This window comes from Pan troglodytes, chromosome 1, assembly GCF_028858775.2.
Source record: "Pan troglodytes isolate AG18354 chromosome 1, NHGRI_mPanTro3-v2.0_pri, whole genome shotgun sequence".
NCBI lineage: Eukaryota > Metazoa > Chordata > Mammalia > Primates > Hominidae > Pan > Pan troglodytes.
The window spans coordinates 145,650,103-145,674,180 of NC_072398.2; the positions used below are offsets into that span (position 1 = coordinate 145,650,103).

Below are 24,078 nucleotides of genomic sequence, written 5' to 3' on the forward strand. Positions count from 1 at the left end.
GAAACTGTTAAATTAATAAAAGACAAGCCACAGGCTGGGAGAAAATACTTGCAAAACACATATCTGATAGAGGAGTTGTATCCAAAATATACGAAGAACTCTTAAAACACAGCAATAAGAAAACAGGCTAATTAAAAAGTAGGAAAAAGGCCTGAACAGACTCTTCACCAAAGAAGATATGCAGATGGAAAAAAATTTGAAAAGATGCTTAACATAATTTGTTGTTAAGGAGTTGCAAATTAAAATGAGATATCACTACCCACCTATTCAAATGGCTAAAATTTTAAAAAACTGACAATATCAATCGCTTGGCAAGGATACAGAACAATAGGTACTCTTTTTATTGCTAGTAAGAACAGCCATTTTGGTAGTTTCTTTCAAAGCTAAACATGATCTTACCATACAATCCAGCAATCATGCTCCTAAGTATTTACCCAAATGCATTGAAAAAGCATGTCCACACAAAAACCTGCATGTGAATGTTTATAGCAGCTTTATTCATAATCACCAAAAACTGAAAGTAACCAAGATGTCCTTCTATATGTGAATGGATAAACAAACTATGGTACATGAATATAAAGGAATATTTTTCATCATAAGAAATAAGTAATCTTTAAAAGACACAGATGAATCTTAAATGCATATTGCTAAATGAAAGCAGCCAATCCAAAAAGGCTACATACTGTATGATTCCAATTATATGACATCTAGAAAAGACAAAACTTTAGCAATAGTGAAAAGATCAGGGGCTCAGGGACAGAGAAGGAGGGTTAAACAGGTACAGGTAAAGCACAGGGGATTTTGTGGGCAGCAAAACTATTCTGTATGATACTAAAATTACAGATATGTAATTTGTCAAAACCCATTAACTTCACAGCACAAAGAATAAACCTCAATGTATGCAAACTTAGAAAAAAAAAAATCATTCAGGAGGTTGGGAGTCCCAGAATGGAAAGTAGAATGTGATAAAAACCAATCTAACTGTGTTACAATGTGTGAAGCAACCTCACTGAAGCGGGTGGAGGAGAAAGCTGCTGACCTCAGTAACTTTGGAAATGAGTGGAATTTGTAAGATTAAAAACAAAAGATACAACACAAAAAGAATGTACAGTATTCTCATTGATAAAGTTATTTCTTTTGTGATATGGTTTGGATCTGTGTCCCCATTCAAGTCTCATGTTGAATTATAATCCCCAATGTTGGAGGTGGGGCCTGATGGGAGGTGATTGGATCATGGGGTCAATTTTCCCATGAATGGTTTAGCACCATCTCCTTGGTGCTGTCCTCACAATAGTGAGTGAGTTCTCACAAGATATGGTTGTTTAAAAATGTATAGCACCTCCCCCTCCCTCTCTTTTGCTCCCTCTCTCTTGTGAAGCACCAGTTCCCGCTTCACCTTCTGCCATGATTGGAAGCTTCCCAAGGCCTCCCTAGAAGCAGATGCTACTGTGCTTTCTGTACAGCCTACAGAACCCTCAGCCAATTAAACCTCTTTTCTTTATAAATTACCCAGTCTCAGATATTTCTTTATAGCAATGTGGGAATGGTCTAACACAGAAAATCAGTACTGAGGAGTGGGACATTGCTATAAAGACACCTGAAAATGTGGAATTAGGTAACAGGCAGAGGTTGGAAGAGTGTGGAAGGCTGAGAAGAAGACAGGAAGATAAGGGAAAGTTTGGAACTTCTTAGAGACTGGTTAAATGACTGTGACCAAAATGCTGACAGTGATATGCACAGTGAAGTCCAGGCTACCAAGGTCTCAGAAGGAAATGAGCTTACTGGGAACTGGAGTAAAGGTCACTTTTGTTATACCTTAGCAAAGACCTTGGCTGCATTGTGTCCATGCCCTAGGGATCTATGGAAGTTTGAACTTTAGAGTGATGACCTAGGGTATCTATCTGGCAGAAGAAATGTCTAAGCAGCAAAGTGCTCCAGATGTGCCCTGGTTGCTTCTAACAGCCTATGCTCATATGCAGGAGCAAATAAATGACTTAAAGCTGGAACTTATATTTAAAAGGGAAGCAGAGTGTAAGAGTTTGGAAAATTTGCAACCTGGCCATGTGGCTGCTGAGCAACCACTTGCTAGAGAAATTTGCATAACTAAAAATAAGGCAAGTGCTGGTAGCCAAGACAGTGGGGAAAAGTCCTCAAAGGCATTTCAGAGACCTTCATGGCAGCCCCTCCCATCACAGGCCCTGAGGCCTAGGAGGGAAGAATGGTTTCCTGGGACAGACCCAGGGAGTGTGCTGCCCTGCACAGCCTCGGGACACTGCTCCCTGCATCCCAGTCGAACCCCATCTAGCCATAGCTCAGAGGAGCCCAGGTCGAACCCCAGCTCAGACCACAGCTCCAGAGGGTTGATAGTTTGCAACCTTGATAAAATGTGATGAAAATGGCACTTTACCCCTGTGATTCTCTCCAAAAAATGATAAGCCCAGACTAATTGTTATTTTTAAAAAATCAAGGAAATGCAACTTGAGGGACATTCTACAAAAATAAAATAAAATAAAATCAGCTCTCCTGAAAACTCTCAAGGTCTTAAAAAATAAGTCTGAAAAATTGTTATAGCCAAGAGAAGCCTAGGGAGGCATGAGGATTCAAATGCAATGTTGGATCCTAGATGGGATCCCAATATAGGAAAAGGACATTAGGTGAACCAATATATGGTAACAAATGCATCATACTAACGTAAGAAGGCAATAATAGGGGAATGCATTTGCAAGTCCATATAGGAACTTTTTGTACTAGTTTCACAATTTTTCTTTAAATCTAAAACTGTCCCAAAGAGAAAGTTTATTTTTAAAATATGTTACCCAGACTTTTTTTTTTTTTTTTTTTTTAAGATGGAGTTTCACTCTTGTCATCCAGGCTGGAATGCAATGGTGCGATCTTGGCTAACTGCAACCTCTGTCTCCCAGTTTCAAGTGATTCTCCTGTCTCAGCCTCCCAAATAGCTGGGGTTACAGGCACATGCCACCATGCCTGGCTAATTTTTTGTGTTTTTAGTAGAGACAGGGCTTCATCATATTGGTCAGGGTGGTCTCAAACTCCTGACCTCAGGTGATCTGCCCACCTCGGCCTCCCAAAGTGCTGCGATTACAGATGTGAGCCACACTTCTGGCCACATTACCCAAACTTTCTTATTGCTACTGTTTGAAGGAGCACTTCATCGCACAATTCCAGGAGACACCATTCATATAATGGTGTCTCCTGGAGTTGTTCAAGGCTTTAACACTTTTACAATTTTAATGGCTTTTTCCTAGGAAAAGCAATCACATCTGTCATGCATCAACTTGTTTTTCCTGTAAAACTTAGCATACATTGATTACAGATCCTACTTAACTGATTTGTCCAGCTAGGAAAAGTTGGGCAGAACCAGTCTTTTATAGGCAAAGGCATGGAAGGCTCTTTCCCTCTTGTAATGCAGACATCAACCCAACTACGATATGAGCAGAGGGCATAGAGGGAGCCAAGTTGGAGAGATATGACTGGCTTCTCCTGTCCTGACCTATAATCTGTACTCCACTCCTTTATCCACCACTAACATTGATTATGGGATAGGACCCATAGCATGGCAAGATAGCGTTCCTGTTGCACCAGGAACCAATTCAAATGGATGGGAAAGCAGGGATATGGGTACTGTGTTAAAAGGAGAAGTGACAGCGTTCCTGAACACTGAAAAGGACATTTCCAACATCCGAAGAGATGCTACATTTTCTAGCTTGCTAGAGAGAAAGGCTGAAAGATAAAAACTTTTGTTGACTTCCTCTGCAAACGAGCATTTAACTGAAAAGTGTAAATGAAATTTTAAATACCAATGAAATGTGATGCCTTCTCCTGGTATTTGGTCCATAAATTATGTTGCACCAGAGTTTAGATCATAGTTCGCCCATTTCAGACCAAATTCATGGTCTTTTACTTTCTGTTCCTATAAATTATAAACCCCAGATGTGTCAAATTGTGTAATAAACAAATAAAAAGAAATTTGTTTTTTAAGGAATTTCATAAATTTCTTGTTTTACCGAGTTTTATTGGTCTCATTTTAGTGGGACAAAAAACAAATTAACCTTTCATGTTTTCACTTGTTACATTGTAGAGAGACCCTGAATTGTTGGGACGAAAAAGGGAAATGCTTTTCTTGGACCAATTTTTTGATTGGTCCACTTGCTGAGATAAGCCTCCTGCTGAATCAAATGTATGTTTTGTGTTTGGTCTTGGATCTTATCTGCCTGCAGCAGCAGCAAGCTTAATAGCAAATGAGGTTCAAAAAGATGAAGTAGCTATTTCAGCCTCTTATCCTAATGTTTTCAAAGAGCTCTGTAGATTTGGTCATTATGCCCATCCTAATCAAACTGTCTGAAAGCTTATCTTCTGCCACCATTTCCTACAGACTTTCCGCAAAGCAACTATGATTTGTAATCGTTAGTAGAATGGTATGTGGTATGTAAATATATGTAATAATTATATTTCTAAAACAGTCTTTGTGACCATCTTTTAAAGGATCTCAGCTTGACAATGAATTGCCTATTTTTAGTTTTCAAATCAGGGTATTTTTCAATTATCTTGCAGTTGATTTTCTAAATTCACTCTTCAATTCATGAGAGAAATGGCTTTTATAGGGCAAATAAATACATACTATTTGGGCATTAGAGAGGACAGAGATTATTTTATTCTTTTTGTATTGAATAATTTTGCAGGAAGCTGCTGCTGATTACAAGGAGAGTTATATGTATTAAGATTGATAAAGAGAAATATTTTTAAGGCTTTTAGATTTCCCTATAAGGAGATAGGATTTACATTCCAACTTTGATTTTCTTCAAAGGGATCCTGTTTGCTTAAATTCTCAGAAAATATGATTGGACTTCTCAGTCAACTGAGCTGTAAGAGTGGTGAAGAACCTGCCCTCAGGAAGGGACCTGTCAACATTTAGAGGGTGTGGGGGTGGTGATATTGGGGATGGAGACTGGCATGATGGAAGGGATGAGGCCTAGAACACAAGCATATCGAACCCACTTGCCTCTCTGTGAATGGGGCTCTTGCACACAGCCAGGCCTGACTTCCCTCCCCGCTGTTCCCACTCACCCAGCACAGTAGACTGATCCAGCCCTGCCAGGAGGTGGCTGTCCTTCGCCAGCGCCAACTCCTGGCTGCACGCTGTGCTCCACAGAGCCTTCCAGCCCAGCCAGCTTGGCTGTTGGGGTCTCAGATTTCAACTCAAGGTGCCAGCAGAGTCCCTTCACTAAAATCATATTTTTTCACCTGATAATTTGATCATTTTACAGTTGGTGGGTTTCATCCACAAAAAATGGTTTTCTAAAAAGTAAAATCTAGTGTTGTCTTCATGATGTTATATGTAGGACCACTACCCGGTAAAAGCCACTGAGAGAACCTTGGTTAGAAAAAACACTAGTTCATCCAGGTGCAGTAGTGGCTCGTGCTTGTAATCCCACCTATTTGGGAGGCCAATGCAGACAGATTGCTTGAGCCTGGGAGTTCGAGACCAGCCTGGGCAACATGGTGAAACCCCGTCTCTACGAAAAAGCAAAAATTAGCTGGATGTAGTGATGTGCACCTGTGGTCACAGCTACTCAAAAGACTGAAATGAGAGGATTGCTTGAGCCCACGGGGCAAAGGTTACAGTGAGCCATGATCATGCAGCTACACTCCAGCCTGGGCAACAGAGCAAGACCCTGTTTCAAAAAAAGAAAAGAAGGCACCAGTTCAGTTGTCTGATCCACTCCAGGTCTGACCACACTATTCTAAATTCTTTCTTTTCCAGAAACTAGAGACAACTGTTTTAAAAATAACTATCTTTGGGAATATTATGAACTTTATGAACATTTCCCTGCAGATAATCAAACTAGTCAAATACTGTTTGTAGGCTGGGCATGGTGGCTCATGCCTGTAATCCCAACACTTTGGGAGGCCAAGGTGGCGGATCACCTGAGGTCAGAAGTTTGATACCAGCCTGGCCAACATGTTGAAACCCTGTCTCTACTAAAAATACAAAATTTAGCCGGTGTCATGGTGGATGCCTGTAGTCCCAGCTACTCAGGAGGCTGAGGCAGGAGAATCGCTTGAACCCAGGAGTGAGACTCCGTCTCAAAAAAAAACCCCAAAAAACAAAAACCAAATACTATATATAGAATGAAACCAAAATCACAGTCACACAAAGACTGTGATAAGACTTTGTTAGAGTGAAAGATTCAAAAAATTTATATTCTTTTTTCATACCTCGAAGTAAATTATATGCAAATATGTCCTAACATAAGCAAACTCAAAACTAAAAGTATGAGCATCAGTATTAATAAATTAAGGGGTTATTTTATTTGCTTTTCTTTCTTTAATATTATTTGCTTTTCTAAAGCTTTCATGATATAATTTATATAAGTAGATAATTCCTATGGTAGGATTCAGGAAGAATTTGATTCATTTTAAAATGTAGCTGACATATAATTTTTTAATTATTGAAAAGTATACATTCAGAACAGTGTTTTAAAACAACTGAAAAGTTTAAAGAAAATAAAATGAATACCTGTATACTTATTACACAGATTTTAAAAATCAAAATTTAGAAGGCATCTGTGAACCTCTCCTCAATCACAATCCTCCCCACAGAGGTAACTACTTGTCTGAGTTTTATGTCAACCTATTCCCTTGTTTTTCTTCATAATTTCATTACTTGTCTATTTCCCCCCAAATAATATAGTGTTTCATTTTTTTCTGTTTTTGAACTTTGCATAAATAGAATCATACTTTTTATGTTTTTGTGTGACTTCTTTTACTTAACATTACTGTATGATGTATTTCAACATATGAATATATTCAGTTTTTTCTGCTGATTTATATTTGGATTGTTTCTTGCTATTAATATTATGAGCAACCCTGCAATTAATAAACTGAAATGTATCTCCTAGGTTACACGTGCTAGAAATTCTCTCAGATTTCTAGAAGTAGAGCTGGCTTGTAAAGTGTACAAGATTTTAAGCTATAGTAAGTACTGCTGAAATAGCTTTCAAGCATTTATGTTCTCACAAGCAATGGGTAAAAGTGCCGCTTGGCCGGGTGCAGTGGTTTCACGCCTGTAATTCCAACACTTTGGGAGGCCAAGGTGGGTGGATCACGAGGTCAGGAGTTTGAGACCATTCTGGCCAACATAGTGAAACGCTGTCTCTACTAAAATTACAAAAAATTAGCCGGGCGTGGTGTCAGGCACCTGTAATCCCAGCTACTCAGGAGGCTGAGGCAGGAGAATCACGTGAACTTGGGAGGCGGAGGTTGCAGTGAGCCGAGATAGCACCATTGCACTCCAGCCTGGGTGACAGTGCGAGACTCCATCTCAAAAAAAAAAAGAAAAAAAAAAGCAACACTTGAAATATTTGATTTTCGTTAAAGTCACAGGGGCCTTCCAAATTTTGATTTTAAAATTTTCCTTCTATTTTTTAAAAAACAAAATTATTGTGGTTTTCATTTTTCTTTCCCTGATTACCAATGAGCTTGGGTATCTTTTCATATGTTTATGGGCCATTTGTGTTTTTGTTCATTCATCAAATGTTGTTTGAGTACATCCCATGTGCCAGGCAGTCTTTGAGTCTCTCCTCCACTTTCAAAGAACAATAAAATAGAAGGAATAACCTAGAAACAACTCCACACATATATACAGGGCCATAACTCAGACAAAGGGAGCATTGTAGGTTAGTGGGTAAAGGAGAATCTCTCTCCTCCATTTCTTAGAAAGTGGAGGAGAAACACTGTACCTATCGATCAATTGTCCATTTTTCTATTGAGTTGTTTCTCTTTTTCAGAGGAATTCTTTATATGTTCTGGAAACATCCTTTGTTGATTGTGTGTGTTGCAAAGATTGTCTCCAAGTTTGTGGCTTGCCTTTTTACTCTGTGGTACTTTTTGATGATGAACCAGAGCTCTTAATTTTAACGTGGTCAGATCCTTTCCTTATATTGTCTTCTAAAAGCTTTAGCATTTTGCCTTTCATGTTTAAGACCTTACTTCCATTTGGAATGTATTCTTATATATTGTGTGAGGATGGGATCCAATTTCCTTCTTTTTCTTGTTACCCACACCGTATATGGAGAACTAACTCTCCTGGCACCATTATTGAATGGTCTGTCCTTTTCCTGCTGATCTACAATGCTCTCTTTGTTGTGAGCTATAGCCCTATATATGTGTGGATCTGTTTCTGGGTTCTAATCCTTCTATTTTATTGTTCTATTTGTCTCTCTCTATGCCAGTTCTACCATACCACTGTATTAATTACTCATCACAAGAAGAAAAGGATAACAATTATTTTGAAAGTTAAATGTACAGTGCCTGACCTGATACATGTTAAGCATACAATAAATGTCATCTGTTATTATTTTAGTAGGAAACACATTTTCATATGTTGTTTTAAACAATATCTAAAATCTGTAGAGAATTAGTCAACATTCAATAGATATAACCACTTCTGTTTTTGCATTTGATATGAGTTACTGTAGCTACCCAAAGACTTAAGAAATTCATACATTCAGTTACTATTTTTGTCTTCTTCTGAAGTATGTTGGAAAAGATGAAAGATGAACTCTATAATTTCTTTACTCATCCTCACTCTGCAGTCTCTTAGAAAGGTTAAATGAAGAAGGCTTGACTTCGATTGTTTTTCGGATTTGAATTTTGGAAAAGAAAATGATGCTGGAAGAATAAAGCAGCACATTTAGGAAAGACTTTCAGTGATAAATATCTGGAGTATCCTGTTTTCTATACCTTGCTTCTATGCCATATTTTACTTATTATAAACTACCTCAGGATCTTTGTCAAATAAACCCATTTATTTGATGAAGGAGAAGGAAGTGCCACATTTTAACTGTTACTGAAAGAAATGTTCTTTGCCCTGTTGGTCTTGGACTTCCACAAAATACTTGATTCCAGATGTTAAATTGTTTTTTCAGAAGCCTTGTTAAAGGGCCAGAGCATTAGATTTTTGAAGGCATTTCCAAACCCCAGCTGATTATCACAACACACAGGAATCCAAACTTTCAAAGCTTAGCTTTGGCTCTTCAGTGTATCAGCAGCTGCAAAAAATATGTGCTAAGGCACAGGTTCATAGGACTGGGATCCAGTGTCCTTAAATGGTAAAACTTTAAGTAAATTTCCTTTACTTTCCACTTATCATAGATGCAGTTCAGTTGTTTAAAGTGCACTAAATTTCCTTGACTCCATCAAAAGTAGTGAGAACTTGATAATGGTAATAGTCATGTAGCAGCCTGGTGTGTAGGTATTCACGGTAATGGATTTATTTTACGTTTTTCTCTGGCTATATATTTCTAGAATATATTAACAAAGTAATCCTTCCTCAGAAAAATTTATTTTTTGAGAGAGGGTCTTGCTCTGTCACCCAGGCTGGAGTACAGTGGCACCATCACAGCTCACTGATACCTTGACCTGCTAGGCTCAATCAATCCTCCCACCTCAGTCTCCCAAGTAGATGGGTCTAAAGGTGTGTGCCACCATGCCCAGCTAATTTTTTAGTTTTCTGTAGAGACAAGGTCTTGCCATGTTACTCAGGCTGGTCTCGAACTCCTGGGCTCAAGCAATGTGCCTGTCTTGGCCTCTGTAAGTGCTGGGATTACAGGTGCAAGCCACCATGCCTGGCCCTCAAAATATTTTATACATGCCATTTGCACCGTTCTTTAGACCAGTTCTCATCATTCTCTAGGGAACTACCTTGATGCTTTTCCAAGGATGAGGGGTACAAATGTCCTCTCAACAGATGCCTTCAACATGATGAAGCCAAAAAGAGGTGGGATTAGGGGGAAATAAAGGGGAAGTTTTGTGCCATACTACACCGATTGGTAGTAAAGAAGAGGGGAAGATGTTCTCAGTGAAAGAAATAACCGAGCAAAGGCTTAGAGCCAGTAATGACCAAGAGACTTCAGTCACAGGAAGATCGTCTTGTGTTGAGTGAAGGGGTCATTGTGGTTTGCCATGAGGGACTAGCTGGAAGAGGCAGATGAACAATTGTTAGAAGACCCTGAAAGATGAAATTCAGTGTGTTCTAACAGTAGACTGATTATTTCTGTGTTCATTTGTGTCACTTAACAAATAGCGTTAGAGCCTCTAGCATGACGTAGTAGACTCCGACTCAAGAAATTCCTGTAGTCACATGGAGTTGAATTATAAAGACAGTTTATAGTAAACAAGAGACTATTGCCGGCCTTAAAACAAAACCTTTCACATGTTTTAAGTTAATTTTTTAAAGAAATATTCTTTTCTCTACCATTGGCACTATGCCTGGAATTTGGTACATGTAGGAATTTTAAAAATCAGTCCAATGCCTCTCTTAAATTCCACAAGTACATTCTATATCAGTGGGATAATTTAGACGGAAGTTCTAATGATATCAGTGGAGAAAATTCCTGCAGGCCTTGGTAGATTGGAGGTTCTGCTTTTATTCCTTTCTATACCCTCTTCCAGCTATTGATTGACCTCCACAGTGCTGAGGCTGAGGTGTCGGCTGACCTTTCTCTGGTTTCTCAAGATTCCTCCCTTTCAGAGCAGAAGCCAGCATAATCAGAATACTTCTAAGGAATCTGCAGCAGCAGCAGTCCCCATGGGGAGCCTCAGAATCACAGTGAAACACAGCGTTTACCTTCAAATGGCTCAGCAGTTGCCATCATGGCAGCTATCAGGAACTGCAGATGTCTCTTTCATAGTCTTTATATTTAGGACCCAATAGAATTAATTGTCTGTTGTCCTGATCTATATCTAGACAGATGTATACAGGACAGCCATTTTGCTAAGAGCTAGGGAGTCTAGAAATGAAAGACAGTCCCTGCCCCCAGATGAGCTCATGCAATTTGGTGTAGAAGACAGAAGGACAGCACAGCATGGTAGTGAACACAGCATCAGTCCCCTCATCAGGGTCAAAATTTACTTTGTCAAGCAAATGAGCATCCTAATTAAGGCAGGCCTGTTACCTTTCTAATTGTTTCTCTAGTTATGTGAATTCTTCTGTTTGACCTACTTGACCTTAACACTTGTCGTTTGTTTTTTAAATATTACTCTAAGCTACTTACTGCAATTGTTCCAAATGTTTAATTTATTAATTCCAGGCAATTCATAACAATTTATTGCTATTTCTTAGACTCCTGCCTCACTGTCAACTGTTATTGGTCTGTTTCATGGATGACAGTGGTTAAATGTTTTCATATGCACTGCAGTGTTTTTTGTGATGCTGTGATAACTTGTGGGCTAGACTAAGATGGCTGGTCAGGATCCCTGCCAAGACACTCAGTCAGTGGACCTATGAAGAATATGCTTGGGTAGAGTTGGGTCTCAAGACATCATCTCAGCTCCATGGATGAACAGTGCTATCTACAACAGCCTACGACTTCTTTGATGGTTGACTCTACCCTTTTATACTGTCTCCCTCCCTCTTTCCCACACCTGTCATCAGAATGTCTGCTTCTTATAGGTTCATATTCCACCAGAAGCAGGGGGATATTTCTCATTGGGTTGTATACTTTGGCATTCTAGCAGGGAAGCAAATAATTATTTATGATACAAACTTAAGTAAAATTGAGAATCAAAATATTCTTAGGACTAGGTCAAGCCAACTACTACAAAGTCATCTTTAAAAATTTATTCAAATTATGTGTTTTAAACTCAATTATACTCAGTACCTGAACCCCAGAATATTCAATGTTAACCTCATTTCCATTTTTTTTTTTTTTTTGAGGCAGAGCTTCGCTCTTATTGCAGGCTGGAGTGCAATGGTGCCATCTCGGCTCACGACAACCTCCACCTCCCAGGTTCAAGTGATTCTCCTGCCTCAGCCTCCTGAATAGCTGGGATTACAGGCATGTGCCACCATGCCCAGCTAATTTTGTATTTTTAGTAGAGATGGGGTTTCTTCATGTTGGTCAGGCTGGTCTCAAACTCCCAAACTCAGGTGATCCACCCGCCTCAGCCTCCCAAAGTGCTGGGATTACAGGCATGGGCCACCATGCCCGGCCTCATTTCCTTTTTCTCAAAAAGAGATAAACATTATTACATTTTAAGGAAATTTCTGTAGATCTATTTTTTTTTCCCTTGAGAAAGGGTCTCACTCTGTTGCTGAGGCTGGAGTATAGGGGCATGATCACAGCTCACTGCAGTCTCCACCTCCCAGGCTCAGGCGATTATCCCACCTCGGCCTCCCGTGTAGCTGGGACTACAGGTGTTTGCCAGTGTGCCTGGCTAATTTTTGTATTTTTTGTAGAGATGGGGTTGTGCCATGTTGCCCAGGCTGGTCTTGAACTCCTGGGCTCAAGTGATCCTCCCGCCTCAGCCTCCCAAAGTGCTGGGATTACAGGCCTGAGCCACTGTGCTCAGCTAATCTATAATTTCATAATCTCTGTTGATATATACATAAGGAGAATTGTTATGATTACAATTGGCTTTGGATCTTCCCAATTAACTTGCAGTCCAACAACTCAAGTAGGGCTGAGGACTAGTATAGCAATGAGTTATGACTGATAACTTAAGATTTGATGAAAACTTTAGCATAGGTAGGTGCTTCACAATTGATTTTTAACTAATATGTACAATTTCTTATAAATAAAGTTGAAAACTTATATATGCATTACAAATAATGCTGAAACAGCATGAAATGCCATTATAGAGGTGAATGCAACCTGCTTTGGGAGCACAGAAGAAGTAAATCCCTGCTGTGGAAGTCAGGTAGCCCTTTACCAAAGAGGCAATGTTGAAGCCAGTGTAGAGCAACAAGCAGGAGATCCAGGTGGAAAAAGGTAAAGGACGTTTTAGGCAGTATGTGAAAAAGCATAGAAGTGTGACGTAGAATCTCCACAGACCAGTAGGAAGTTTGATGTGACTAGAACTTAAAGTAACAGGAGAAAAATTGGGAAGTTAGACTGTGAATGTCAGGTTGAGATGATTACACTTTGTCCTGTATTGTCATTTAAGGGAAAATAATGAAGGTGTTTCATTTGGGCAGTGACATGATCAGATCTTTCTCTTTGGGAATATCTCTGCTGTGGATTAGCAGTTCAAGACACTAGACTCAAGAAAACCACATAGGGCTTCCTGCAATAGTTCACACCAGAAATGTGGAAAGTCTAGACCAGGGGTGTCCAATCTTTTGGCTTCCCTGGGGCACACTGGAAGAAGAAAAATTGTCTTGGGCCACACATGTAATGTACCAAGACTAACAATAGCTGGTGAGCTAAAAAAAATCATCAAAAAAATCTCATAATGTTTTAAGAAAGTTTGTGAATTTGTGTTCGGCTGCATTCAAAGCCATCCTGGGCTGCATGTGGCATGCAGGTTGTGGGTTGGACAAGTTTGGTCTAGACTATCAGTTACTGTGGGAATGGAAAGGAGGGGTGAAGTTGGAAGGTCTTTAAGAGTTAGACTGTTACCCCCATGAGGGCAGGAACCGTGTGTGTTCTATTCAGCTTTGACCCATAAAGCTCTCTACTCCTCTGCTCCAAGTGACAAGGCCCCTTTCTGGCAAGATCCCCATCATATTCGTCTTACTACTTGGATTTTAGCATCCAGTGTAACAAGCCCATTCATTGCCTCTGGTGCTATTGGATACATATAATTGTCAAGAGTGAAGTAAGTTAAAAAAAATAGGCTAAATTTCTTCACTCATTTGTACGTTTCCATATGCTGTTTTGTTCTATATGACCATCTAGGTTATTCTGGAAGAACAGCTGTATTTTTAGTGGATGTGTATAACTTGCCCCATTTCAGAAAGTAAGCTAACACTGTGACATACTTTTTAGCAATTTTAAAAATGAAATGGATTCAAATGTACAGGTATGAAAAGATTTCCAAGAAGTACTTTTTTTGTAAAGTAAGTTATAGAACAATATGTAATAATATATTAAACAGGGAAAACATGTAAATCAAAATGATATACCTTTATGTGTTCATTTAATCATGGAAATGCTCCACAAAACAATATGAAAAGGAGTACTTCAAATTGATAAACATGGTTACCTCTGGGGTGGAGCAGAGAATTGTTCAGTTAATCCTGAATATTTTACCACAAAAAGATAAAAAAAAAAAAAAAAAGGAAGAAGGAGAAAAAGGTAAGGGGAAAGATGAGGAAGAAGAAGTAGAGCAGACAAAAGCACAGCTCTTTCAAGGCAGAACATTCCATGCTCTATGCTTACATTTGTGAAGGGCAAAAGAAACCAGGAAGTACATCTTTGTTCACCACTGGGAAACAAGGATTTGGTTTCATGGATTATTTTTATTATAGCTGCTGAAGTTGTGAGTGATAAAGTAGTGCAATGCGTCTAATACTCAATTTTAAACTAGAATATCCATTTGTAAGCCCGGGCCTGCACTTGATTTGAATACCTATGAATGCAAGCCAACAATTTAAAATTCCACATGCGTGGTCTTCCAGTTCTAAAGCAGGAGAAATAATACTTGCCCCTAAAAAGGATGTTGAGGAGACAAATGATAGATGTAACCAAAAGAGCCGAGCTCTTTTGAATTTTATATAAATATAAGCTAGGATGTCCTGGTATATATAATCTTTACATATATGCATAAACTTAGAGACATGGGGTATCTGTTACATAATGTTTACCAATTTTAAATGCACAAATTATTGTTTAGGGTAATGTTTCATAACCCTTGGGTCAATATTACCAAAAACCAACAATCAGTTCTTTCAGTTTGGGATTTCAAAAAGCCTCCTTTCAGATTTAAATTGAATAGGAAACCATTATTTTTAGTGCTTAAAAACACGGTGGTGTCCCCTTAGAAACCTCCAATTAGTAGCAGCCATTGTCTAATTAGGTGAAAATAATAATCTATCGATTGTTATAAAAGCAAGATATTATAATTCAAGTGTGTTTCCAGATGCCAGTGAATTGCTGGAAAGCTGCAAGTTTAACTTTCCGCTCTGATAGAGTTTTAAAAGAGGTCAGGGTACATTTTACCATAGTGTCTAGCAATGTGAGTTTATTCAGACCTTTTGGCAGACATTCCTGCACACTCAAGCTAAATCAATGAATCATCCATTGTTGGCCAGCTCCGCTCTCAGTTGCTAAGAGATTTTTTCAAGCATACTGAGGCTTTATTCTACATGGTCTGTAAAAAGGGCAAACTGTATTAAATTTTAAAATGTCTCATCTTTCCTAAATTAGTAATTAAAATTTTACCCAGAACTTTAATACTGGGGCAATGGGAAAGTCTGTGTGCAGCTGGAGGCCTTTCTACTTGGGAAAATACGTGAGAAAACTTCCTGCTCATAACTCTTCAGAAATATGTGTGTGGAGGAAATGGAAACATTTAAAAAGTGGACACATGAAAAACAAAAACTCAAGGAGGAAGGTCTAAACTCTCTTAAAGAAATATAATGTGTTTTTCTTCTTATATATTTCAAATAAAAGAGGTTTCCTTTAAATTTTATTAAATATACTCTAATTTTCCTTGTTTCTCTTTGAGTCATAAAGACCTTGTAATATAGCATTTTATTTTAAAGCTTTAATATAATAGTTTTTTAATATAAAAATTTAAAACTACCATGAAATAAAGGAATGTAATTTTTTCAGCTTGCCCTTTATGAATGTTTATAGTATATTCTGTTCTCTATATGTAATAACAGTGCTTCGTATACTCAAAAACTAAAGGAGTATATTTTTACCTATTCTCACCACAAATAAATGATCAGTATATGAGGTAAGCCATATGCCTGATTCAGCCATTCCACAATGTATACATATTTCAAAGTGTAATGCTGCATGCCATAAACATACACAATTTTTGTTAATTAAAAAATTAATTTTTAAAAAATGTATATTCTATATGTATCCTTCTTGAATATTTCAAGTTTTAAAACATAATAGTTGTTTCATTTCTTTTCTCTTTGGACTTCATGATGATTTCACACTATAGATAATCTCATAATTTATCATAGAGGTTACTATTTCATTTTGCTGAGAGGATGGGGATAATTTGGACTACAAATTTAAAAAGAGAAAGAAAGCAAATGTAATGTATCTTAAAAAAATATTTTTAAGTTTATTGGATCCAGATGTAGTGATGAGGAAAGCTTCTCTTCTGTGTTTCTTAGTTTCTCAAGATAAAATTCTATTTCATAAATCTCTATGAGGACTGTATCAAATATTCTAAAAGAAGCTTTTGAGATAGAACGTGGCTTTTGGAATTGAACAGGCCTGGTTGCTCCATGTTCTAGACAGTGTGGCCTTGAACAAATTACTCCTCATCTTTGGGCTCCAACTTTCACATTTATAAAGTAAACATAATAATGCACACCACCATGGGTGGTTATGGAATTCAAATGAGGAAACATGGTAGGTAGCCCTGGCACATAGTGGGTCCTGGATAAATGTCAGTTCTTACCTTCTTTAAAACTGTTGGAGGGTAATATCCGTGTGCTCTTAAATACAACCAAACCTCTTTAAGTTGGCAACTTAAGTGTTTGGTTTTACTTCTAATTTCAAAAGAAATGTATTCGAGTGAGTGGCTGAGAGCATTCATTACATGAGGGCAGCTTGGAATAAGAGAACGGGATAGTCTTGCACCTTGGCCTTCTTTCTGGCAGAGAAACAAAACATTTGTGATTCTTGGGTTCTTGTCTCCCCTCTCTGAGGCTCTCTCTTTTTCATAGAGGATTCCACCTTCTCTCAAGACTTGTATTCCAACATGCTATCTCCAGTTTACTATTCACTGCTATAAAGTAGGGCTTTTTTTTTTAGGGCACTTTTTAGATCCAGCCAAGGACCAAGTCTTTCCCAGCCAAATGCGGAGCAGGGAATGGACCATGCCTTGATACAGCCCCTGCTCCTGTTGATCCAGACCACGACTTTTTAAGACTAAGCTTACAGAAAAAATAAAGTGTGACCTCCATTTACATGCTTAAGCGTCCTGACACCTGTGTTTATTTAAAGGAACCATCTCCGTGTCTGTACTCACAGCCTGATGATGCATGCCGTCTATAGAACTACGTACAGTGTTTTTTACAGTTAAGTTTTTTAATAGCAGGGAAAAACAAGATCTTTTCCTCAGATGCTTGACTATTTCCCTCTGTAATCTTAGGTATAGTTTCAACCCTATTTCTTTTTGGTAATATTTGTTATATTAGATGTTGGAGGCCAATATCAGCTAATAAATAGACCTATGTGGCCTATTTATTGAATTAAACTGAAGAGAATTGCTAGCATGTCTGCTGTTAGGATACAGTAGTATGAAGTGGCAGCTACATAAAACTGATTACTCTGGTGGCCCCTGCATAAAGGGAGAAGGCCTCATACAACTCAACAGTGATATCAGCAAAATAACATGTCTATCCTTGTCAAGAGAGAAAACAGGGTTGAAAATGACAGAATGAAGATGTAATACTCAGGCTTTCTAGGGCGGATTGTAGAGTCTGGCAAAAATGAAGCAAAACAAAACCCAAAGGAAAGAAGTTTAGATTTAATGCCTAAAGAAATGGCGTTCCCTCAAAGAAAGTCCACATGAACTGACTTAAGTTGCAGTGATGGGTCAGTGAGAACAGTACATATAGCAACTCCTGTGGCCTTCTGTTAGAGCTTCACCTTGCAATTGTAATTTTTATATAACTCAACTTGAGAGAGAGAGAGAAAGACAGAGAATTTCCCTCACTTTCTGAATCATGGCTCAGAAGTGTGTTATAAAACACCAAGAACGGAAAAGCTATTACGTGGAATATAAAGAAATACTTGAGTCTACAGTATCATTGAACTCTTGGATTCGGTTTCAGCAGACATGCTCTGTATTCCCACAAGAGTCTGGAAAATGAACTCCTATTTTTTTTTTCTGTCTGGAGCTGCAGTTAGTGTTATTATTTGCTCCATGGCTCAATCCGGGTCAGACTGTTCTTCAGTAACACAGGTGGATGTTAAAACAGGGAATCTGTTGAAAAGATTGCGGAGGAACTGCTTCCCAAAAGCAGTTCTGGATGGCAATTTGATGGCAGTCAGCTATGGTAAGGGCAAATGAAGCTTAGCAGTACCTTCTAGAATGTGGTCTTTCAGGCTTTGTCAACTGCAATCCTACAGGCAGAAGTTTCATGTATAATGGGTCAATATGAACTGGTGGCATCTTCTAAGAAGTGGATTCTAGAAATGGAGGTCATTAAATGCTCAATACTTGCGAATTGTAATGTTGATCTGCATTTTTCTGTTTAGCTTTATTTGTGAAATATAATATGTAGTTCTTAAAGAAAAATTCCATAAGCCTTTTTTTTCTTTCGTATGGGCTTAAAAATATTTTAGAAACTTGTTAAAAACTAGTTATAGAAATATTCATTATCCTACTAAAAGTGGCAGGAGGAATATAGTTGTGATTTAAGATATAGAAATTGTTTTGTACTAATGTGTTTTATTGTCAGCCATTACATTGTTAAAATGTAACAAGTAAATTTTGCCAAGAGTACAACATGTATCCATTTGTAAGTAAGCACACAGGGAAAACAATATTTTAAATGTTCTACCCATTGAATTATTTTTCTAGTAAACAACTTGACATAAGATAGACTGAAACATCCATTTATTTTAACAACTATGTTAAATTACAGATTAATGGTCCAAAATAAAATTTGAACTGATTTAATACATAATTCAGTTTTGGGGGAAAATAGATCTTTCTCCAACTGAGAATAGACTATATATTTTTTCTTTTGTGAATAACTTATTTTACCCTTAATAAGTTTAGGACTTGCCTGAACCACAGCCAGCCTTAAGAATCCTTTGTTCAGAAATGTTCAGCGTTATATTGACTAAGGAGCAACTTGGGGGTTGAAAAATAGATCACTATTTCAGTTTCTGACTTTAGACTATTTTTAAAGTAAAGTGCTGAGAGTTCCAATTGAAAAATTGCAAATGCTCCAGGACACTGTGCCTGGAAATAAGATTCCTGAAGAGTAGAGCCTAGGGATGTTTAGGCAACCCTTACAGAAACAAGCCTTCAAGTACATTTTAAGTACAATGTGTCTCGCACGTTTTGAATGATTCTTTTCAGATTTTTTTTTCTTTGGATATAACTATTCTGTTTTACTTTACATACATATATATACATACACATATATGTATATGTATATATGTGTACATGCATGTGTGTGTGCGTATATATACACACATATATATTCACATACATATTCATATATATATTCATATATATATAGGTATATGTATATATGTGGTAAATCTAGGAGTTTACATATCCAAGGGAAAATTTCCCTCAAACTTGTGATTGTTACTCACCAGATCAAACATTAGCGGTCCCTAAGGGACAGTCCCAGTCCACAGCCAGCACACACAGATCCCTTCTTATCACTTGGAACAGACACTCCTCCATGGGTACATACCCAGCATTCTTAAGAAAACAGGTATCTGTTGAGGTTAAACTAATATTTTTGGAGCAAAACATGAGAATTGTCAGAAGATTTTTTTTTTTTTTTTTTGAGATGGAGTCTCGCTCTGTCACCCAGGCTGGAGTGCAGTGGCGCTATCTCGGCTCACTGCAAGCTCTGCCTCCCGGGTTCACACCATTCTCCTGTCTCAGCCTCCCGAGTAGCTGGGACTACAGGTGCCCACCACCGTGTCTGGCTAATTTTTTGTATTTTTAGTAGAGACGGGGTTTCACCATGTTGGCCAGGATCATCTCGATCTCCTGACCTCGTGATCCACCGCCTTGGCCTCCCAAAGTGCTGGGATTACAGGTGTGAACCACCGCGTCCGGCCAGAAGATTTTTATTAATTGTGTTTTCTAGAAATGTAACCTTAGTTCAGCTATATTTACCAGAAAAATATACAAAGCATTTTTATATCTTAGTATTTGTAACTGAAATTATACATTTCTGAAGAAAATATCAAATCTGAGATAAAAACAGCATGGTAAATTAATTTGTACTGAAAATATTTTTGAAAATATTTTGTCTATAAGAATAGTTTGACAAGTAGCCTTATTTGCTATAGTTGAAAGACTCTGCTTGAAGAAAAGCATTCACACTTAGACCCTGGCTAGAAGAAAGAAATTGGAGGCAGATTTTTAAAAAGACTGTACTTTCAGGCCTGGGCACAGTGGCTCACACCTGTAATCCCAGCACTTTCAGAGGCCAAGGCAGGAGGATCACTGAGGCTAAAAGTTCAAGATAAGCCTGGGCTACGTAGTGAGACCCTGTCTGTACCAAAAAAAAAAAAAAAAAAAAAAATAGAAGTATTAGCTGGGAGTGGTGGTTGCATACCTGTAGTCTTAGCCATTTGAGGGGCTGAGGCAGGAGGATTGCTTGAGCCCAAGAGTTTGAGGCTGTAGTGAGCTGTGATTGCAGCACTGCACTCTAGCCTGGGTGACATAGCAAGACCCTGTCTCTAAAAAAATTAATTAAAGTAAAATAAAATACATTGCCTTCAGAACACATTAAAAAGGAACAAGATGCAAAATAGTTTTGAAAATGTTTTCTTTTAAGTAAGATAGTAATTGTGCTTCTTTTTAAAACAAAATTACATATAACTGAAAATCTAATTCTACAGTTCAATAATAGGAATTTTAAGAGCTCAAAAGCTGCTTCTTAGTCAGGTGCAGTGGCTCATGCCTATAATCCCAGCACTTTGGGAGGCCGAGGTGGGTGGATCACTTGAGTGCAGGAGTTTGAGACCAGCCTGGACAACGTGGTGAAACCCCATCTCTACAAAAAAAATCGTTAAAAATTAGCTGGGCATGGTAGTGTGCGCCTGTAGTCCCAGCTACTTGGGAGGCTGAGATGGGAGGATTGCTTGGGCCCAGGAGATCAAGGTGACAGTGAACCTTGGTCATGCGACTGTACTCCAGCATGGGCAATAGAGTGAAACCCTCCTCAAAAAAAAAAAAAAAAAGAAAGAAAAAGAAAAGAAAAAAGAAAAGCTGCGTCTCTTAAAATCCAAGGTAAAATTATATTTCATCCTCATTACAACTCTTTTTCCTAAAAGTAAATATAAACCATGCTCTTCTTTATGTGCTATTTAGACTATCTTTATCTGATGTATTTAGTCATTCTCTACTGCTCCAAGGAAGTGAATAAATCCAGGTAAAAAGAAGATACCAATAATGAAAGATTTCACTTTTCATGAATGTTTTCATAGTAGGCCCTCTTCATTTTAGAACTGTAACCTGTTAGAAAAAAAGATCGATTCCTGTAATTGTATTGCTAGACTGTGTCAGGGCAGTGTATTATGAAAGCTACATTTGAGCAGCACCAAGATCGCCTTTTAATGATGAGAGATAGTGTTAGTCTGCTGTACTCAAAAGTATTCACTCTTTAGCCCAATGTTCTCGTATTATATAAAGCTTTAGAAACCCTGGACATTTGCCTACAATGTCTTTGAAGAAGGCAATCACATTGTGGGCATGGATCATATCTCTCTGCTTACATTTTTATGGTTTTCATTTATGTACCATTGTACTGCCGAAGGGATAGAAGGCAGCTTGGAAGGATATATATAATAAAGGTAGAACCAATCAAAAGATGGATATAGGAATAAGATAAAATGATTACCATTAGGTGGCCAGGAACACAATATATGGTCTACACACTGTTACAGATGGGTCACAAATTCCACTGAAAGCTTTCTAACCACCAGCATAAAGAAGTGAACCTGGTGGGTATTTTAGTCTATGAGGGCCTAAAGATACAGGCAGGTCAGATTCTGAGAAGTGAAAATGTGATTACTACTAAGCTCAGAGAAAAATTTCTTCCTGGGGGTCCCATGTGGACAGTGCGTAATGATATAAATAGCATCATCTACCACATTTTTACCAGTAGGTACAGTTCAGTTAATTCAATATTATAGAAAGTAAACTATCTAATTAGATGTACATTTTAGAATTTCTGCAAGAGTAGGCCAGGCACAGTGGCTCACGTCGTAATCCCAGCACTTTGGGAAGCCCAGGTAGGCAGATCACCCGAGATCAGGAAGTCAAGACCAGCTTGGCCAACATGGCAAAACCCTCTCTCTACTAAAAATACAAAAAACAACAACAACAAAAAGCTGGGCATAGTGGCACACACCTGTAATTCCAGCTACTCGGGAGATTGAGGCAGGAGAATTGCTTGAACTCAGGAGGTGGTGGTTGCAGTGAGTCGAGATTGCACCACTGTACTTCCAGCCTGGGCAACAGATTGAGACTCCGTCTCAAAAAAAAAAAAAAGGAAAGAAAGGAATTCCTGCAAGAGTAGACTATGTGTCCTTCAGGCATTCCTCCCTGATTGTTTTTGATAAATAATGCCAGTGAGCTCAAGGTTTTTTTGCTAAACAGTTGGCTGGGATGCAGCAAAACAAGACCAAGATTCTCCAAAGAAAAAAATATTTGAGTCCACTTGGGCATTTCAAGAACAAAATTACAATAGATTTAGTTTTAAAGATCACGGTTGGCTTTATTGCAATTCTAGGATCAGGCAACATTTTATGCCATAAAATACAATAAATTTGCCAGTGAGTTGAACAGAAGGGGTTGGTTTTATAGACAGAAAGGGCTAAGGAAAGCAAAAATGAAGAACAAAAAACAGATTGATTATTTCAAAGTTACTTTCCTTGAAAGGCAGGGACAGGGAGGCAGAAAAATAGAAAGATTGGTTAGCATCAGGTTACTTTTAAGGATTAAAACAGAGGAAACTATTATCCTACTGATTGAAGATTGAAATTGGCCTATTTGGGAAATTGGCTGCTATCTCTCTCTCCTGCTTTCTTGGAATGTTATATAACAACTTAGTTTCAGTTTGGTGATGTGGAACTTCGGCATGGATAACTCCATTTTGATTTTTAGTCAAATCTGTTGGGGCCTAATGCAGGAGCTGTGGGGCCTAGTGCAGAAGCTTAGTCCAAAACAATGGCCTCCTATATTTTGTATTTAACAATTTTCCCCTTTCAGTCATGCTTTCACCTGGGTGAGTGCATGACCAAAACTAAGGGCATTAATGCTACTCTTATTATCATGCTGGGTTTCTGGTCTCTACAAGTCATTCATAGGTTATGGTGTACTCATCATCATGCATTTCTTTGAGTTTTTGTCATTCCAGCAGAAAAGAGACTCTTTGGTGTTTGATGAATGGCTGTGTGCAACCTTTAAAACTTTTCGAGAGGATATAGCGTACCAGAGAAACTACTATTATGACTATCAAAAGGATAATGCCAGGAGTTTGGAGTATGCTCCTTTATCTAGGATCCCCATAAACTAAACCAACTGAAATTAAATAGATCAAAGAATGAGCCAGGCTGGATACTCATTATATCTATGGGTAACAAGAAGTATTAGCAATTGCACGGATTTCTCCCTATTCATTTAGTCGGTAGCAATTCTATCATATAGCATTCCAGGAATGGGTTAAATTAAAACAGACAGTACTAACTCTATAAAAGAGATCACTAGTACAATTTGAACAAACAGTTGCATTAGGGATATTAGGGATGTTGCTGAAGTTACCCACTAGGTGGACTAAAGGATCTCAGGTTTTTTAAAGATTCAGATTTGACATAACAGATTCAACATGCTGTCAGATTACTCACAAAAACTAAGGATTGTGAAACTTTAACCATAGCCTTATTCTGCCAAGCGAAAGAAGTAGGCATAAGCAAGGAAAAATTAAGAGGGGTAAGAATATCATAAGAAGTCTTCGTCTGATGGCCTTGGGAAAAGCTGTCCACGGCATGCAGTTAGCAAATTCTCATCCTGGTTTGCAGTTTGAATGTCCCTGGTTGTGGTGTTAGATATTCTGGTGAACTCTCTGTATGGCACGCACATCACACATGAGACTTGTCCCTTGAAATTTATATCAAGTTGTCCAGCTTAGCACTTTTGCTCTTAGTTGAAGAGTTGAAGCTAGATACTGGAGGTAGTGCACTAAAAGAATTCAGGATCCAGTCCAGTCTAGGGAAAAAGTGAACAAGGCTACAATCTACTAAAAGGTGTACTATAGTTTTTCTTTTGCAACATAATTTTTCTGTCTATAATCACCCCCATTTCTACCAAAGATAATCAGAGTAAGACTAATTTGTTTGCAAAATAAGTTTCGTCTCATTAAACTTCACCTGATTA

At 38.2% G+C, this 24,078-nt stretch overlaps 1 protein-coding gene across 6 annotated transcripts in view; it reads left to right on the forward strand.

Moving 5' to 3' along the window:
• DDAH1 (dimethylarginine dimethylaminohydrolase 1) overlaps positions 1-24,078 on the forward strand; it is a 260,786-nt gene that overhangs the window by 156,981 nt on the left and 79,727 nt on the right. The window contains exon 1 of one of the 6 annotated variants that reach the window (XM_016921746.2): positions 17,869-17,995. The exons of 4 other annotated variants lie outside the window; for them this stretch is intronic. In XM_016921746.2, coding sequence (XP_016777235.1) covers positions 17,993-17,995 — 3 coding nt within the window. In that variant the 5' untranslated portion in view covers positions 17,869-17,992. Of the gene's footprint in view, positions 1-17,868; positions 17,996-24,078 lie in introns of those variants that run through there. One more of the 6 variants, XM_054667671.1, reaches the window with a different exon arrangement.